General features: G+C 41.2%; 1 protein-coding gene across 6 annotated transcripts in view; it reads right to left on the bottom strand.

Annotated features, from left to right (window-relative positions):
- The window catches only part of PCDH7 (protocadherin 7), a 748,481-nt gene extending 727,586 nt beyond the window's left edge, over positions 1 to 20,895 (bottom strand). For 2 of the 6 annotated variants that reach the window (XM_075858898.1, XM_075858909.1), the window contains exon 1: positions 16,885 to 20,895. In XM_075858898.1, coding sequence (XP_075715013.1) covers positions 16,885 to 19,974 — 3,090 coding nt within the window. In that variant the 5' untranslated portion in view covers positions 19,975 to 20,895. Of the gene's footprint in view, positions 1 to 8; positions 53 to 16,884 lie in introns of those variants that run through there. The other 4 variants (XM_075858945.1, XM_075858927.1, XM_075858936.1 and 1 more) reach the window with 4 other exon arrangements.
- Between the last annotated feature and the right edge of the window lie 395 nt (positions 20,896 to 21,290).

The raw sequence follows: 21,290 nt of genomic DNA, 5'->3' as shown, positions 1-21,290 counted from the left end.
ACTTGATCCAGGTGATATGGCCGACATGATGAAATCAAAACAAAATATGTGACTGGAAAAAGAAAATGTGAAGAGTAAAAATATGCACACAAATGAAAAATGAATAAAAAAAAAGGAAAGAAATAAAGTATAAAAAAATTACATGATTAAAAACATAAAAAAATAACAAAAAAATGAAAACATTTAAACCAGGACTGGACAAATTCAAGGAGCAGGACATTTGATAGTATTCACAGTTTATTTCTGAGGTGAAACTTCTGTGTAAGGGCTCATGCCTAAACCCCGTTCTACCTCCCTGTGTTGTGGCTGAAGCGTGTGATTTCCGACCATGAATTACGGAAACAGCGTAACTCGCTGAGCTACACTGTTTCCGTATGTCCCATAGAACTGAATGGTAGTAACGGAATAGCGTAGCTCGCATGCTACGCTGCTTCCATAACTGCCATTCACTACGCTGTTTCCGTAATTAATGGTTGGAAATCACACGCTTCAACCACAACACAGAGAGGTAAAACAAGGTTTAGGAGGCCCCGTTCTAGAGATAGGTGCGGGACCTGCAAATATCTGGCATTTATCACATATCCTGTGGATATGTCATAAATGTCTTGCATGGGAAAAACCCCTGTAACTATTTGGCTCTTTACATTATATTGCCCACTCTTAAGAAAGTAACACATGAGCAATGGGCTGTCTCTTTAGGAATTTCATGAATGTTAACTCCATGATAACTATTTCATAACTCTCTCACATAGCTAAGCTGAAATGTACACATCTTGTTCTGTCTCGAATACAAACTTCCAGCTGTAGGGCACTATGTGTATATATATATATACACAGAGTGCCTTACTGCCTTCAATTACATGATCACATGCTTTACAAACTGGTATTTTAGTATCTTATATCTTACTCTTCATTACTGACATGTCTGTGATTGTGCCCAGATGGCTGGTGGAAGAATCTCACGGTACAGATATATGTGCTCTGAACAAGAAAGCCCGCCATGACACCATGAGCCTTCTGATTATAGAACATGTCCAGATAAATTCTGACACAAACAGTATGTTAACTTTATGAATCTTTTTATCAATGATTGGACATGTTTTTTTCTATCAGTGATACTGTAAAGCCAAAATATAATATAATACAATAGACATACTGGGTGCCAATGGTATAAAAGGCTGGAAAATCGCAACTGAATAATCTGCTTCCCATTAAAAGTGGATCTAGGCAAACTTAGGGTGTGTTCACATGGTGCGGGCGCAACCCACACTGCAACATTTGCCTATTTGGCAGGTAATTCAGACGTTGCAGATATCACAGCGGACTTGCCACAAATTTCAGTTTTTGCATTGCAAAGGCTGAAATCCGCAGTGAAATTCCACTTCTTTTCCGCAAAGTCATGAGCTGCTGCGGAGGGGAAATTCTGCACTGCAGCCTGATTTCCGCACAGTTATTTTCTGCAACGTCTGAACTAAGTTTCCTAAAAATGTATAGAAAGAAATAAAAAAAACGGCTGCTGCAGAATTCCACTGTGGACTGTCCGCAGCGGAATTCAACAGCAATTCCGCCACATCTGAATGTGCCCTTAGGGTATGTTCACACGCAAACTCAAAAACTTCTGAAAATACGGAGCTGTTTTTCAAGCGAAAACAGCTCCTGATTTTCAGATGTTTTTGTAACAACTCGCGTTTTTCGCGGCGTATTTTACGGCCGTTTTTGGAGCTGTTTTTCAACGGAGTCAATGAAAAACAGCTCCAAAAACGTCCCAAGAAATAACCTGCACTTTTTTTGACGCGTCGTCTTTTTACCCGCCGTATTTTGAAAACGACATGTAAAATTACGCCTCGTGGGAAGAGAACACCGTAAATCCCATTGCAAGCAATGGGTAGATGTTTGGAGGCGTAATGGTGCCATTTTTCCAGGCGTAATTCGAGGCGTAAACGGCCCGAATTACGTCTGAAAACACATTGTGTGAACATACCCTTAGTGTAAAACATAAGAAAACCTAGTGGCAGTGAGGCCACCATCCCCTAGTAATCTGGGATAGTGACATACTGATAAGATAGCTCCACCGCTGGTGTACATAATACAAAACAGTAACAGTATATAGAAAGGAGTTAAATATGTTAAAATATATATTGAAAAAAGATTGCCATTAAAAGCCTATTCTACCCAAATCTAAATGTAGTTCTGTGTAGTATAATACCACAACGGATAAGTTCCTTAGGGCCCAATCACAGGAATGTGAATAATGTCCGTGTGCCGCGCATGGAAATCACGCGCAGCACGCGGACTTATTGATTTCAATGGGGCCGTTCACCCATGCGTGAGTTTTCACGCAGTGAGGGTCTGTTGCGTTAAACTCACTGCATGTCCTATACTGGTGCGTTTTCACGCACATACGCGCCCATTGAAGTCAATAGGTGCGTGAAAACCAACCACCACATCCGTGTACAGTGTGTGGTTTGCGCATCAATTCGATTGAAAATATTTTTTTTTTTTTAAAAGATGTGCTTTGCGAGTGCGTGAATAACGCATGCCCCACGCAATGCACACTGATGCATACGCAACGCATGAATCTGATACGCTCGTGTGAATCCGGCCTTACACTCAGCTTTCTCTCTTGTAACCAATGAAGGTTCATGTATTTTCCAGAAAAGGGTCCACTTTATTAAGTTGTTGTGTTTTCATGCGGAGTAGCATTAAAAATGATGGCTGCAATATCTATAATGCTTTAAATGAAACTGGGAGCACCACCTGTGCTACCAACAATTGACAGAAAGACGGTTTATATGTTCAGATTCTCAGACAAAACTTAGAGATTTAAAAGCAGTGGTGAAACAGGCTTTCTTGATGCCCAAGGTCGAGGTTTCAGAATGTGACCAATCGCCAACCTCTGTCTTTCAGCCGACAGCTAACAGTCAATAACACACAGGTTTGGCTCTCGTGTATATACATATAACGTTCACATATTTGGGTACATATGAGTCATACGGAATTATTGGCTACCCAGACACAGCTTCTGATTTGCTGTAGAAAGAACTTATGAGGAGGAGTGTGGTTGGTGCCCTAGGCAGCCACCTACATTGCCTACCCCTCCCCCTGGCCCTGTTCAATAGAAGGCCTGGTATAAGTGAGGCAAGACATGGGCAGAGGGTTCACTATCGCTGTCTCACTGTTCAAAATAATAATAAGTATATATTCACAAATGTATTTTTGTATTCACTTTTCAATTACTATGATCATTATCACAAATTGTATTTCTAATTCTAAGGAAACTACAGTTCATAGCAAATAATTATTTGCCGACAAATATATCACAAAGAAAAAACAAAAAGCACTAATAAATACACACCCCTAAAAAAGGAACAGACACCAGAATCGTCTCTCCTCCTCCATTCTACAACCCCCTACCTCACCCTATACCGCTTTGCTGAAAATCAATATAATACCATGTTCCTTATTATTGATGTACATAACCAAGGTTCTCATATTCCAGAAAATGGATCTCTCCTATCAAACCTTATAGTGTCAATCTTTCCTCCACGTAATATATTATTTATCCTGTCTAAAGCTTGATCAACCCTCAATATATTGGTTTTCCAATTCTCAGCTAAATAAACCTTAGATGTCGGTAAAAAAAAATTGGAGTAACTTGTGATTCTCACATGATCACCCATCACATCTGTCCCCAACACAAAATATAATGGTGCAGCTTTTACTCTTTTCTTAAATACCATTATAAATTAAAGGGACTCTATTAGATGCTTTATGGCTACTAAACTAATACCAGCGCCGGGTCGGTGACTTAAACACATGTGCAAACACATACCCTTGTGGACCTGACGTATAGAGGATTCAGTGCGAGTACAGCTGCTCTGTATTTCATAGAGTTAAACAGGCTCTGTGTAACACCTTTAGCGTGTCCGATTTGTGCACATAAAAAACGCCGCGTTTTCCCTACATTTCATATCGGTGTGCTTTGCGTGTGGCATGCGTTTTTAACGTTCGTGCAAGCACTTCCTTTATTTATTTTTTAATTCTCTGCATCTCTATGTAATTGATGCGTGACACGCGGCTAGCATATGGATGTGCGGCCGCGTGCTGTCCGTGGTTTTCACCCACCCATAGACTTCAATGGGCAGCTAGGTGGGTGAAAACGCACCAATATAAGACATGCAGTGAGTTTCACGCAACAGACACTCGCTGTGTGAAAACTCACGCATGTCTGAATGGCCCCATTGAAATCAATGGGTCCATGAACTGTGCGTTATTTCAACGCCCAGCACGCGGACGAGAATCATGCTTGTCTGAATGAGCCCTAAAATATGTTTCTAACAGTGAACTTTGTCTGCTAACTCTACTCACCTCTTTACAGATTCTATCTCATCTGTCAATTGGGACTTCCATTCCTATGTCCTCTTCCCAATTTCTTATAAAGCTCAGTTTCTCCTTCTTAGATTTAGGTAATTTATCATAGCAAATAGATATTATACCCTTCCCCATTGTGGCATTGTCACAGTAAAATTAAGATCAAAAAGAGATTGCAGTTAGACTTGGTGCAGGCTACCCAGTAACCGAGCTCTGAGGTACGCAGGGCAAACCCTAAAATGGCCCTAACCCTAGAGAAGCACTACCTACAGTGGAACTGCCGCCCTGATATGAGCAATCCCACTGTCCAGAACCTCCTGGTAACCCTGAGCAATCCCTGATAGACGCTGCGGAATATCAGGATGAACATTTGGCAGCCAATGACTGGAGGTACGAATAGAACAGTACCTGAAATGTAAAAGGTAAACCAGAAAGCACGTAATAAATCCAGCAGCACAATAATAGTAAAAGGGTAACCAAAATGAATATAAAAAATCCAGCAGTATAAGTAAAAGGTAAACCAGGGTGCACATAACAATCCTGCAGGATAATATCCACTCCACACTACATCGAGAAGAACCCGGGTTCAAACAAAGACACTAATCTGACAAGCAGAGAGAATCCCATTACTGAAGTGCATAGATAAATGTAGTGATATGTAATTGCTGGGTCTGAAGCACAGAACAGCACACAGAAATCCAGACCCAGCCCAGTCTGCACGCGGACAAACTATAAGGACAGTCAAAGTGAAATGAATCAGAGAAGTCCAAACACTGAGTGAACCTGGAGGACTCGACAATTACTGGCAACAGACACTGACGGCATACGCACAGGATATGCCATAAATCTAGGATAGACCTCTGGGACCCACACTAATTTCAAGAACCGGGGTCCCCAACTCTGTGACGTGGAAGTTGTAGAAACAGCGTAGCTCGCTGTGCTACGCTGTTTCTGTAACTTCCATTTTTTAGATAGGTGTGGGTTCTAGAAGTGGGACCCGCATCTATTAGACATTTAAGAAATACTTAAATTTTTAAGAAATACTCTCTGAAATAAAGTGTTTTTCTTCAAAAAATGAAAATCTGTCAAATTCTGAAACATTTTCTTGAGGAATGTTGAATTTATTACTATATTCATCCCAATTTTCATTATTTCCATCAATTAAAGAATCTTTCACTCTTAGAAGACCTCTCCCGGTCTACAATGAGAACTTGTTAATCTCTAATTCAGGTAGGTGCCAAATAAATTTGATTTCGGTTTTATTTTCTTCTCTGGGCCAATTGAGCAACTCTAAATGGTTTATTAAATTAGGGACCGAAAATCCCTCTTTCTTAAAATGTAGCACTATTCTCCTCTCTACTCTTGCCCTTCCATAACTCCAAATAAAGCGTAACAACTCTTTTTGGAAATTATTTATATCTTTTCTTTTAACTTTGCAATACAGGATCCATGGTAAACTAAACATTTTCACTATACTCATCCTACTTATTAATAAGATTTTATTTCTTCTATTATTATGATAAAGTTTTACTGTTCTAGAAATTAACTGTTAAATGGCAGTAATTAAAGGGGTTCTCCGATTTGGACAAATCCCTACGTGTTAGAAAGGTCTCTTGAAAATGAGCAGATTGCATAGTGTCCTCCTGCTGGGACCCCCAGCGATAAACTGTAATCTATGGCAGCCAGTGTTCAGTTTCCCTGCAGCACCACCACAGGGGAAATTTGGTATTACACAGTGCCTATTCAAATTAAATGAGTTGTCTATGTAATACAGGACAGGTCCTCTGGAGTGAAGGAAGACGCTCTTTGCAACCGCTTTCCATCCTGCCAAATAGATGGGAATCCTGAACAGGGCCCCTTTACACCCTATTAACTCAGAATTCCCTAATAGGGTGTATGAAAATTTATTTTCTAAACAGGCCAACCCCTTTGAAAGAAAAGTAAAAAGTCTAATAGACCATAACAGCTTCTATATAATATTCTAACAAAAAAATACAATATTTGCAGACAATGGCACAGACAATATTAAGTGGATTTGGTACTAAACAAGGCAAATTGGTCAGCTTAAACACTGATCTCACTGATATTTGCTGAAAAACTTTTATTTGTCCCAAATGTGATTTTTTTTCCCTCTCAGACATGTAAAGTACAACACACAGACAAAAAGAGAACAAACTCTTAAAAATGTATTAAATGAAATACAGTATCTCCCACAAAGGCAATTAGTTAATGCAGGTATACGATAACATCACAGGATATGAAAACGTTATCAATACGAGACAATACTTTATCTCTGCTCAACATGTCCTTGATGAGATATTATGCTGAGAGCAGAATACAAACATTCAAAAGCTATAGCAAACTAAAAGACAATGAAAAACGTGGTGCAAATGGTGACTTGCAAGTACAAAAAATACCCTAAAAATAATTAAAAAAGTAAAAATACATATTTTTCCTTAAATGTATGCAATAGTTAATTTTAAAATAGTTAAATAGACAATTTCTCTAAATGTTACGAAGCTATTACTTAAATATGACATAAGATTAATGAGGCTATAGTACCACAGAGGTAGTCCCTGCAAATGCTACACTCTTCTAAGCATGGCGGCCCAGCTCATGTTGACCACATTGCCTCTGCAATATAAACCTATGGTGAGCTCACATTTCCATGAAAGCCAACCCAAGGGTCATCATATTATCAACGTACAAGGCAAGGAAAGTGGAGTGGTAGGTCAAAGCACTAAGTTGTTCATTTGAAGGTTATCTATCTATCTATCTTTCTATTATCTATCTATCTATCTATCTATCTATCTATCTATCTATCTATCTATCTATCTATCTCATGTCTATTATCTATCTATCTATCTATCTATCTATCTATCTATCTATCTATCTATCTATCTAAATATCTATCTCATGTCTATCTATCTATCTATCTATCTATCTATCTATCTATCTATCTATCTATCTATCTATCTATCTATCTATCTATCTATCTATCTATCTATCTATCTATCTATCTATCTATCTATCTATCTATCTATCTATCTATCTATCTATCTATCTATCATCATCTCTCTCTCTCTTTGCAGAAGGCATAAGTAACAATATTGTACTTTAGTACTACAAAGTTAGTGACTTTTGAAAAACAAAAGAGAAAAAGCAATGTTACATTTATTCTTAATAAAGCAAAATATGTTCCTTGTGCAGCCACTTAGGAGAATATTATTATAATGATTTATTCTGGTTACATTTACCAATACCCTCCCAGGCAAGATATCAGACATATTATTAAAAAAGGCTGACGCTACCTGTAATACACAAGATGTCACATAAGCTTCCAAACAGAAACCACAATTACAAGCTGTAACTTTCCCATTGCCTCCAGGGCATAGGAAATCCTCTTTTTATGGTTATGACATATAACGCGGCGATGTATTAACCAAAACAAAGATCTAGATAGAGAAGCAACGTACAGTGTAACGTATGACACCAGCAGTAAACGGCGCACACCTTCCAGCATTTACCGACACAACATTTATTGGGTAGAGAATTGTTGTGGAAAATCCTCCAGGTGATGATAGCTGTAAAGTGTGCGTGTTGGCTTTTATCTGTTCTCTGACGCCTGCATAGAAATCTTGTGAACTATAGAGCTTAGTGTTGGCCTAGCCGCACTAAGCTCTTATCTCAACACATCTTTCTCACAATGACACCATATTAACCCATTTGGTTTCTAAAGACCGTGCGCCAGCAGTGTTCTTCTCCCCAAATTCAAATATCCAATAGATATATAAAATAAATGAAAACCCATGCACACACCTACATAAAACTAGGAGCGTCAGGTACATAAGAATCATTTTTCTTTGAGAAAATGTCTCAGTCATGTGATATATGGATAAAAATGTCTCACGTTATATGAGGGATGTGATTTATTCACATACTGCACAATGCCAACACCTTATAAAAAGTTACATTCAACATACAAGCTGCATTTTAAAGACTGGATCATGACATTTGCACACAGGGGGCAGAGACCGAAAGCATAAAATGGGCCCCCGTGCAAAAATGGAATATGGGTCACTTTCTCTGGAATAGCTACTGCATGTCTCTCTGTGTCTCTCTAACAATCCATCATTAATTGAGAGCTATGGAATTAAATACAGCAGCTTCGTCCCTTATTTGCACTATAATAAAGAATAGGGAGCCAAGGCCCCCTCAACTTCTGAGCCCCCGTGCCACCGCACAGGTTACACATGTGGCATGTCCGCCCCTGTGTTCACCACCGACACTGCTTGAAAGCAATAATATTCATATACTGGAATAGTCAAACATTCAGACATCATACACTTGCCATATAAAAGCACTGACACTGGGGCATAGTGGGGCACCAGGGGTGCACCAGTACACCAAGATGGTGAATTTGGAAAGTGACCGCCATCTCAATGGTTACTCATTTCTAGCACAAGGAAGTGTTACAACAGCCAATAAAAATGTAAAATGCATAAAAAATAATAATAAAATAAAATATCTTAAATGCACACTGTATATGACCCTTTAGTTTATGGCCTGGTACTTAAAGAGGCTCTGTCACCACATTATAAGTGGCCTATCTCCTACATAATGTGATTGGCACTGTATTGTAGATTACAGCAGTGTTTTTATTTCGAAAAACGATACATTTTGACTGTGTTATGACCTATTTTAGATTTATACTAATGACTTTCTTAATGCCCAACTGGGCGTTTTTTAGCTTTTGACCAAGTGGGCGTTGTAAAGAGAAGTGTATGACGCTGACCAATCAGTGACCAATCAGTGTCATACACTACTCTCCATTCATGTACTCAGCACATAGTGATCTTGCGTTGTTCACAATGTGCTGTCACTTACTCACATTAACGTTACTGAAGTGTCTTGAGAGTGAATAGACATCACCTCCAGCCAGGACGCGATGTCTATTCACACTCCCGACACTTCGGTAACGTTTGTGTGGGACTTAATGACAGCAAGCGTGATCTCGCGAGATCACACTGTAAGTGACAGCACTGCGTGATCTCGATGTGCTGTGCTGTAAGTCCCACACAAACGTTACCGAAGTGTCGGGATTGTGAATAGACATCGCGTCCTGGCTGGAAGCGATGTCTATTCACTCTCAAAACACTTCAGTAACGTTAATGTGTGAGTAAGTGACAGCATAGCGTGATCTCGCGAGATCACTATGTGCTGAGTACATGAATGGAGAGAAGTGTATGACGCTGATTGGTCACCGATTGGTCAGCGTCATAAACTTCTCCTTACAACGTCCACTTGGTCAAAAACTAAAAAACGGCCAGTAGGGCATTAAGAAAGTCATTAGCATAAATCTAAAATAGGTCATAACTTGGTCAAAATGTATCGTTTTTCTAAATAAAAAACACTGTTGTAATCTACATTACAGCGCCGATGACATTATGTAGAAGATAGGGCACTTATAATGTGGTGACAGAGCCCCTTAAATCTGGTCCCAGGATCCCATGATGATAATCCATCTGTACTGCAGCCTTCTTCTTACAGACCTGACACATCTGGAAGCTTTACTGGTGGGTGACATTATCTTGCAATGTACTGAACACACATTCACTGGATATTATACAGGCTAAGCCCACCCAATGTTAAAATTAAATAAGCTGATGTCATTTTATCTCCATGTCACACATGCTGAAGCTGTGATGTCATTGTGGCACAGGCTGACATAGACATTTGTAACAGAACTACACTACTATTACTAGTCTGTATTATTTCAGCTCCAAAATCCCATTTATTGTTTTGTAATTACTAGGAAAGAAGTCACATTTGGAAAAAATTTAATGCATTCATATTAGGGGGGATTCACACGAGCGTGTATTCGGTCCGTGCGGGCCGCGTGGTTTTCACGCGGCACGCATGGACCAATACAAGTCTATGGGGCAGTACAGACAGTCCGTGCTTTTTGCGCAGCGTTTGTCTGCTGCGCAAAAAGCGCGACAGGTTCAATAACTCTGCGTATTTCGCGCATCACGCACCCATTGAAGTCAATGGGTGCGTGAAAATCACGCGCACCACACGGAAGCACTTCCGTGGGACGAGCGTGATTCGCGCAACAGCAGTGAAAAGGATGAATGAAAACCGAAAAGCACCACGTGCTTTTCTGTTTCCGAACATCCAAACGGAGTGTCTTTGCGATGAGCGAAGCCGGACAAGCGTACCGAACTTCACCGGGTTCGGCCAAACTCGTTTTGGCCGATCCCGGCAAAAAAATTATCGGTACGCGACGTCAGGAGATAGTCACTGTCCATGGTGCTGAAAGAGTTAAACTGTTTCAGCACCATGGACAGTGACTAGCGATCCCAAAATACATTAACCTGTAAAAAAAAAACGAAGTTCTAACTTACCGATTACTCCTGTCTCCTTCCTGCAGTCCGACCTCCCGGGATGACACTTCAGTTCAAGTGACAGCTCCAGCCAATCACAGGCCAAGCACAGGCTGCAGCCAATCACAGGCTGCAGCGGTCACTTGGACTGCTGCGTCATCCAGGGAGGTGGGGCCCGATGTCAAGAGAGGCGCGTCACCAAGGACGCGTCACCAAGGCAACGGCCGGGAAGTTCTCGGTAAGTAGGAACTTTATCTTTTTTTTTTACAGGTTTTTCGCTGTTGTGTTCGGCATTCACTGTCGAGGGTGCTGAAAGATTTAGCTCTTTCAGCACCTTGGACAGTGACGGGCGTTGACAAGCCTCATCTCTATGATGCCGGCTGCGCGAAAATCACGCAGCCGCGCATCAGACACGCATGACACACGCAGCTGTCAAATGGTTTTTGCGCTCGCAAAACGCTGCGTTGTTTGCGCGCGCAAAAACGCAACGTTCGTGTGAATCTCCCCTTAGAATAATGGATAATTAAAGACTCATTCACCCCTGATAGATCAGAATATCGAAATGATAACGATGTTAAATATTTATGGATTGGCCCAGCACTGGTGGAATATCTGCACACAGAGCCAAAAAATATTCTACACAATAATAAATGGATAGAGAATAATATGAGGCAAGTTCAACAAGGACATCACTTACAAAGTGTACATAGGCAAACCCATAGCAACCGATTAGAAGTTTTTACATATTCTACTTTCTAAAGTAAGATAAAACATAATTATTACTGGTTTAAAGCCCAGTACACTGGCACTGTGTTGAGATATAACCCTGACATGATAACTTAACATAAGAAATGAGAAGAGGAATGAACATAGAGAATTACACCCTCATTCTCACTGCAAAGAACTTAGGCAAAAGGGTGGTACTATGCACTTCTGCTTAGGTTCTTCATAGCCAATCATAGCTAAAGGGATTGTTACTTTTTGCCAGAAACAGCACCACCCTTGTCCATAGGCTGTCTATGGTATTACAGTTTTGCCCAGACAGCCCATAGACAAGACAATGCTTTTATAACAACCACTTTGTAGAGGACCTGTCTGCTTTCCTGACTATTCTGTTTTAGTAAGTAACTGTATTCTCCGTAAAAAACAACAACAATCCTGTAGCATATTTTTTGTAATACTGTTCCTCTGTTATTCCTCCTGGAAATAAATTAATAAATTAACAACAGGGTGTTCCCATTCCGCTTGTCATTGGGGCATGTCTCTACATTGTCTGATACTGTCCAGTCATTGTTCACAGTGACAGAATTATCATTATAATAGGAACACACTGGACTGACAAGGAGAATAGTAACTGCCAGTCGATTTATGTATACATTTCCAGGAGAAATAACAATGGCACGATGCAGAGTTCCAAAAAAAGATGGTGCAGAATTTTTATTTCATGGGGAATACAAGTATCTCCTAAAACAGAAAAGTAAAACTGATGGGTCATCTTTAAAGTCTATGTGAACCTTTCATGGACATTTATTTTATTTTTTTATAAAAATCTCAGTCAGTATGATTGGTGCAACTTTATAGTTTTTATTAAAAATTATTTTAACTTTTTGAGATACAGCTGCTTTGTATCCTGTATACAGAGCAGCTGTATCGTTCGCTAAATCCTGCACCCGTCAGGTCCTGACGGGTTCAGTGACAGCGGGTCCTGCGTGTTTCTGACACACAGGATCCACCTGAATGCGTCAGGTCCGTGGGACTGAACTGATTCAGGTCATAGAGAATGATGCAGCCGCTCTGTATACAGGATATAGAGCAGCTGTATCTCAAAAAGTAAAAATAATTTTTAATAAAAACTATTTATAAAGTTGCACCAATCACACTGACTGACCTTTTTATTAAAAAATAAAAAAAAAAATGTCATTCAAAGTTTTCCATAGCCTTTAATTAATGACATGACATGAACTGAACCATGATTGTTTTGTGTTATGCATCATACATTTTTTCACCACTCATACATATTGTTGCTTGGATGAACTGTACTGTTCATTTACACAGGCAAGAAATCCATACGGTTAGAAACCATATGCATTACTAAACAGAATTTCAAAGACCATGCACATTAATATAACAGATGATACTGACAAAAGGCATTTGGTCTTGACTCTGTACTTTTTCTATTTGTTTAATAATTGCATGAAACATTTAGATCGCTCACTGCTTTATCATTAAATTTGTGCTGTGCACTAATAGGACAGGGTCAATATTTCCCTGTCTAGAGAATGGACCACTTGTCTGTGGGCCGCAGACCTTTTTCATCTAAGTCATATATAATACTCAAACCACCCCTGATGCGGAGTCCGTATTCCCTATGGGATTCTGTTCATTAGTGCTCTCTGTTCGTGTAGCAGCATAATAATGAGGGTCAGGGGTACAAAAGAAAGGTAAAAGTCAACAAATTGAATTTTAAGAGTTACATATCATCTCTACATGTGTGTCTGTGTCAAGAAGGTTTTCCCTTTACTCCAATTAGAGGTTAGAGGTTGTGATATGTTATTGGACAAGGATGAATGAAATGCGAGGGTATTAGGACAACTGAGTTCCTTGGCTATACTGTTCTTCTAATTATATAACAGTCCTAGATGAGCTTTTTTCTGATGAAGAACATACCTACTTAGTCTGTAAAAAGTTTGGTGACACTTGCAAGCAGGGCTGAACTCGTGAAGTGTAACAAAGCTGCATGATATTCAGATGTGACACTATGTGGTTTACCATAGGACTTCATATAAACCTAATGAGACAAATCCACTCCGCGACACAAATTCAGGTCCGCTGCATTTATATTAACAGTACAAGGACACACAACATCACAAAGTAAATAATTCTAAATACAACAATGCTCACAGTGTGTGCACCATATTGTAATGTGTTTGTATACTATAGTCAGATGACACAGAATAGTCCAAGCTCAGATTGCAGATGGTGTATTATTTTACAAATATTTGTGTAACAGCCTCTGAGATACAGTTTTGTAAATGGAAACGATTTACCTGACCCCTGATATTGTGGTCAATAAGATGTATCAATTACTTAGTCTAATTACACTAATGGCAGTAGGTATCAGCTTCCACCACTACCATACAGCTCAAGGCCCAGCGTAAGTGTATATGTGCCTATTAATTTAGCCTTGCATACCTCCATATTTAATTTGGAGAAATTAGTTGACATACATATGCGGTAGCTGATATACAATAGCAGTAACATCTGTTGTACATGACTATAATGTTGTCATCATCTAGATAGATAGATAGATAGATAGATAGATAGATAGATAGATAGATAGATAGATAGATAGATAGATAGATAGATAGATAGATAGATAGATAGATAGATAGATAGATAGATAGATATGAGGTAGATAGATAGATAGATAGATAGATAGATAGATAGATAGATAGATAGATAGATAGATAGATAGATAGATAGATAGATAGATAGATAGATAGATAGATAGATAGATAGATAGATAGATATGATGTAGATAGATAGATAGATAGATAGATAGATAGATAGATAGATAGATAGATAGATAGATAGATAGATAGATAGATAGATAGATAGATATGATGTAGATAGATAGATAGATAGATAGATAGATAGATAGATAGATAGATAGATAGATAGATAGATAGATAGATAGATAGATAGATAGATATGATGTAGATAGATAGATAGATAGATAGATAGATAGATAGATAGATAGATAGATAGATAGATAGATAGATAGATAGATAGATAGATAGATAGATAGATAGATAGACTAGATCTATTCACTAGTAAATTCCTAAATATGCAATGCCCCATATATACCCCTTAGTCCCTATCCAAAATATGAATGTATATTTTTTTATGCAGCTAAATAGAATTATAAAATCCTAAATCGCTAGACTTTGTTTACTAATGTGCAGCCCAAAGCACAAATTGATACAATGTGTCAAAATAAAAGAGAAGTTTATACACTTCTGTGCAAGGATGATGCATATGACAAGGATGTACAAAACCTTCAATCTTTGGCTATTATTAACGTAGAGAAAATAAACTTTCAAGTCCAAAACGTTAACACGAGTCACGTAAAGCTCATTCTGATGATAAATTACTGCTTATTACCAAAATAAACATTGCCCTTTAGGGAGAACAAAGTTTCTTACAACAACCTGGTAGACTTCAGTGGGGGGCTGTGCAAGCATATTAAATCAACATGTCACATGTTCATTCTATGTCTGAGCCACGCTATAGGCACAGTTTATTCCAACATCATGTATATTATATATCATCAAAGTATTATATAGCATTGCCCTTTTCTGAAAAAGCTTCATGGCTCAGTCACTGACACATTTCTGGCTACCATTGTGCCTCGTTGCTACAGCAGACAAATGCGGCATACCAAGTGTGCCTTTGTCTGCCTGTTGCCAGATATAAAAACAAATGTCTAGCCTAGAACCAACTACTAGGGTTGAAAGAGTAGACTTTCAGGACAATGTAACACAAAACACATACTGCCGAGAAAAAACAGAACATTATTAGCCCATGCAGTGCTACAGAGATTATAATAGACTGCACGTTGGCAGTGCCATGCTGGATATGCCATATGAAAGTGCGATGACTAGTAGGGTGTACGGTAAGAGTTGTCATAGGTTTAAGATATATTGCAAAGCTAAGGGACTATTGGAGGATGTTACAATATATAGGAACATATCACAACAGTTTCAGAGTGAAAACTGTTTTATTGCTTGGTATGGTATGCAGGCCTATATTACAACCAAAGGTTAAAAATAATACTTTCCCATACTAAACAATGTTAAAGGGGTTGACTCAGAATATATATTGGAGCCATATCGCTAGGATATACCACAAATATCATATTGCAGGAGCCTGACCAATAAACCCCTGAACGAAGTAGCAGAAAAGTGTCATGCCACTTCCTCTCGTCAGCTCTGCTGAGAATTTTCTAGGGGCCACATGGTCAGCCATTGACTATAATGGTTTAACAATGTGGCCCCTTAGGAAAGTCAAGCGGAACAGATAGGAGCCAATATGGCATGATGATTACCAGGCACCACCAATATCTATGCTGAGACAACCCCTTTAAATGGGCCCATAACCCAACAACGGTTGATGTCATAAGTAAGAGGTAAAGTGACGGTGTAGAATTTTATGTTGGTCCACAACAAAACAAAGAGTTAAACTAATATGCAATACTTTTTATATACCCCAAATGACAACAGCGGGTTAACAAAGGGTTAAACCATTTGTAACTGTTATCTAGGTCCATATTACAATAAAGGTTTCAAATATTGATTTAATTCTAATGTTACATAGGCCCAAATGACCACAATGGGCTAAACCTACTGGGATTGAGTACTTAGGAATGTTACAAAGACCCACGTCACCACAAAGGGTTAAAGCTCCTTCATTCAGTACTAAGGAATGTTCTACAGGCTGGTATCACAACAAAGGGTTAAATTAGTTCTTTCCAAGCAGATCCTCCATTTATGATGCAACTATTTTTCATAAGCGTCCTGAGACTGTATATCTAATGAAAACTCTAGTTGATATGATGTCACCATCAGATAGCTGAGCACAAACCTTTCCATTAGTGGCATCAGCCTGCAGAGCTATTGCCAGTCTTTGCAAGTCACCACCGTGTTACATTCTATTGGCTGCTCTGCTGTTTCAGTACTAGTGAAATGACAGAGTTCAGATGGAGAGTAGCAAGCTAACCAAATGCTGCATTAACATTAGATAAATGAGTTTCACCTTTACATGCTACTGTAAAATGTAAATCCAGGCAGTGCACACCAGCTGAAATGGAATCACTGTGCAGCGTTGGAGCACAAAAACATAGGGAATGCAAACACATAAAAAGACAAATAGAAATCTATCTATAAATACATATATATTTATTTATAAATAAGACAAATATACATGTTTATAAATAATAATAATAATAATAATAAATATTTAGATATAGTGTTGTGTTTATATTACTGTAGCTGACTATTTAACTCTTGCATGCCACATACATTTCAGTGCTGTGTGGGTCATTACATTGTACATTGACATAGCTTACCTGTTTGCTGTACTTGTTATTGGTCTGACAACTGTACTCAGAACAATGGTCTGATCCAATTGAGATGTTGTCTCCAGCTCCCACAAAAGTGTTGGCTGGTGGTAAATCTTGCACAGCCTGGTGTTTTTTCCCAGCAGTAGGTGACTGAGGATGAAGCTGCACAGTAGGAAGTGGAGAACTAGATTTGTAATGCCTTGCTAGGTCAGGACTACCAGGACCTCCATTTACAGTTCTGTATCTTCCCATGCTGGGGCTGTCTGACAGCTTTTCATTTACACTGTCATATCTCTGCCCGTTTGGCTTTGAAGCTTCCACTGTCACTATGCTGCTATATAATGGCTGTTTTGATTTTTTATTTTTCTTGTCTTTTTTGGGTTTCTTAGACTTGTCATGCTGTTGAGGGGTGAAGAAGTCCTCATGGTCTTTCTTGCCAGCTTCATATCCATTTTTACTTTTGGCCCTACAATAACGTGCCATGACCACTACTAGAATGATCAGTATGACAGTCATGATCCCGGCCACAACACCAATCACTATGCTAAGTCTCTGCTTGCTCATTTCATAGCTGGGATCACCAGCTATATCCTGGCTTAATGGGATGTGCAAACTTCTGGCAATTTGGGAATCCACAACTGAGGCATTGGAGACAGTCTCATTGATAAACACATGTACTAGAGCAGTGGTGGACTGAGAAGGTTGACCACTGTCATTCACCTGGACCACTAACCTGTGCAGACCATAGTGTTTTGAGGCCAGCTTGCCAACCAGAGATACCACTCCACTGGCTGGGTTGATTTCAAAGAGCTTAAAGGGGTTTCCTCCAACAATGCTGTAATTCAGATCTGCGTTGACACCTGAGTCTGTGTCAGTGGCCACCACAGTAGCAACCACAGTCCTGACACTGCTGGATGGGGAGACAACTGCATAGGAACTATTGATGGGACTAGTGATGATTGGGGCATTGTCATTTTCATCCATAACAAAAAGGGACACTGTAGCAGTAGCAGACCTAGGAGGGTCCCCACCATCCAATGCTTTGACTTTAAAGGTGTATGAGGTTTGTTGCTCCATATCAAATGACACTGTAGAACATATAGTGCCAGTATTGTTTTCAATAGAAAAGATGCCATTATCTTCCTCTATGAATAAGCTCATCTCTGCATTGCGACCTTTGTCAGAATCCATCACTGTCACCATCCCAACAGGGCTGTTGGGTTGTAAGTTTTCCTTGACATAGAAATTGAAGACATCCTGCATAAATTTTGGGTCATTGTCATTCCTATCAGCTACCTGCACTACAACGGTGGCAGTGCCCTGCATAGTAGTGGGCAAACCCTTGTCTTTGGCAACCACTTTAAACTCATACCTGTCGGTCTGCTCCCTGTCTAGGACTATATTGGCTGTTATATCTCCTGTGTCTGGGTGGATGGAGAAAACCCCGACCACAGACTGCTCCAAAGAATAGGCAATCTCTGCATTCTTACCACTGTCTGCATCGGTGGCAATAACAGTGGCCACCCTCTCCCCTGGTACATTGTTCTCAGGAAAGGCTACCTCCACCACAGGTTGGCTGAACACTGGGGGATTGTCATTGGTGTCCACCACTTTAACTAGCAGGGAGTTATTACTAGACAAGCTGGGGCTACCAGAGTCCACAGCAACTATAATGACATTGTACTCCTTGATGTTCTCATAGTCCAAGGGGGCTGAAGTGTGCAAGAAATACTTCTTCTTATTCTGGTCCCCCTCACTATCACTGGCTGGCTTGAGCTGGAAGGGGACATCTCCCACCACAGTGCAGGTGACTACTCCATTTTCCCCTTGGTCCCTATCAGACACCTGGACTAGCGCTATGGGGGTGTCCACCAGGACGTCTTCAGCCACACTAGCCATGCCATCCTTTACTGGGATCCTACCGATCTTTCTGATGTCTATAAGGGGCACATTGTCGTTCTCATCCTTGATGTTGAGGATCACAGTGGCCTTGTCACTTTTGGGGGGCTGCCCTCGGTCTCTGGCCATGACAGTGAACCTCAGCTGGTTAACTTCCTCCCGGTCTATCCTATGCAGGACACTTAACCACCCCGAGTTCTCATCCAGCCTGAGCAACCTCCTTACTGACTCTGTAGCTGCACCGAACACGTACTCGATCTGCCCATTCACTCCCACGTCGTAGTCGGTGGCTTTCAGCTGCAGGATGGGGGTGCCGGGCGCGCTGTTCTCGGCCAGGTCCGCTTCGTATACACTTTTCTCAAAACGGGGACTGTTGTCGTTGACATCTGTGATGAGCACGCGGAGAATAGATTGTGAAGACCGCGGCTGCTCTCCTCCATCCCTCACCCGTAGTGTCAGCTCGTAGGAGTCCCTCTGTTCCCGGTCCAGAGCCCCCTTGACTATGAGCTGAGGCTGCTTCTCGCCGTCAGACGTGTCAGCTACCTGCAGTTCAAACACGCTGCTCCTACTATCCGTCTCCATCCGTCTTTTCCCCGGGTAGAGGGCGCTATCTCCAGTCTCCACCCGACTACCAGATCGCCTGCCCGACGCGAACAAACTCTCCCCGGCGTCCTGAATCAACTCATAGCGCTCTATCCCATTGCGGCCAAAGTCCCTATCGGTAGCGGTGGGCAGCAGGTAGAGGGTCCCCACGGGCCGGTTCTCCTCCACGGTAAGAGTGAGCACCGGGGAAGGGAAGGTCGGAGTGTTATCATTAATGTCCAGAATGACCACCCGACCCTCAAACAACTCCACCCAGCTCTGAGAAGGTCCGATCACCGACACCTCAAAGTCTATGAAGCACTCGTTCTCATCAAAGATCATCTGGCACTGCGGCAGCTTCTCCCGGTCTATCCGGCGGTCGGTGGTGCTCAGCTCCCCGGTCATGTTGTCGATCTTAAAATATTCGGAGCCGGATTCCAGGCTGAAGGTCACCTCCCCAGAGCCGGTGACAATGCCGATATCTGAAGCCACATTCCCGACCCTAATATCTGGCTGCCCTTCCTCTGCCAACCGGTACTTCAACAGCTGCTTGGAGGCTGCCAGGGTGAGAGATACCCTCAGCAAGAACAGGCACCAGCCCCATACAGTCCTCATGTCTCCAGAGCTGGTGGTGTAGAGAAGCTGCTGAGATCCAACGAGCTTGACTTGTATTATCCCAGCACAAAGTTACCCTCTCATAGCGCTCTGCTACTCCACACTACACAGTCCATGTCACTTTTGCTGGGACAGGATGATGATGATGATGATGATGAGCAGACACAGGGGTCTACAGAAGATCAGTGCCTGGACGATCTCTCAGCTGGTGGCTCCAGATCCCAGCAGTTTTGTATTATTCCACCATAGGCAGGATCTTGAATGAAGAGCCGATCTCATGCACAACACAAGCCGAAATCCCCTCAGTATATCCCGGTGTGATCCAGCAAAGTTCTTGGCTGTAACCTAGAAGGTGGTGCAGATGGTGGCACCAGAGTTAGTGGTGGAGCCGCAGTTGGTGCTGGGCTACCTGCATTTGCTCTGCATGTGTTAGCAATATGTATCTGCAGCCCTGTGAACGATTCACAAATGATATTGCAGAGTCTCTCCCCTCCCCTTACTCTCCTCCCCCTTCTTCTTCCTCCTCTTCTCCTTCTTGTCCCAATGCAGGTAACCAGAGCTGAACTTGATCCTGCAGTTCAGAGGTGAGGAACGAGTCTGTCTGCAGGGCGATGATCGCGGTCATTAAAGGGAATATCATGCCAGGCAGTCCCAGGTGAATGGTGCCCGCATCCGGGGAGCTGCAGGCCGGGCGGAGAGCTGCATGCAGCCCGGTGTGGAGTCAGCGGCGGCGGCAGCACATGCGGCTGTAGCGATGATGAGCGGTGGATGGAGGGGAGACCATCAGCACGGTCATTATAAGCCGGGGAGGAGGGGGGAGAGCAGCAAGTTTCTCCAAAGTGCCTGGGAGCTGGGAGTCTCTCCTGACGCAGCACTGATACAAGTCATAGCAGGGATCCACTCCATCCATACATGGGAGGAAGGACGGAGCACACGACACACTCACTACTGCTACTGCTGCTGGATGTAGCGGAGTCTGAGCAGAAACAGCAATCAATCCATGTATACAGCAGGGAGACCTATAGCTTGTGTACAGTACATTCCTCTCCATGAGATAGATAGATAGATAGATAGATAGATAGATAGATAGATAGATAGATAGATAGATAGATAGATAGATAGATATGAGATAGATAGATAGATAGATAGATAGATAGATAGATAGATAGATAGATAGATAGATAGATAGATAGTGTGATATCAGTCATATAATACTATGATGTTTCCCCTAGGCGCCGGCTATAACCCCTGTAGACGATGCTGCTCTCCTATAATAGACGTGTCATCTGTCAGCAGATCTCCTGTATGTCTGTGAT

This window comes from Rhinoderma darwinii, chromosome 1, assembly GCF_050947455.1.
Source record: "Rhinoderma darwinii isolate aRhiDar2 chromosome 1, aRhiDar2.hap1, whole genome shotgun sequence".
Taxonomy (NCBI): Eukaryota; Metazoa; Chordata; class Amphibia; order Anura; family Rhinodermatidae; genus Rhinoderma; species Rhinoderma darwinii.
The sequence above is the reverse complement of the archived record's forward strand: the minus strand, read 5'-3'. Positions and strand labels throughout refer to the sequence as shown.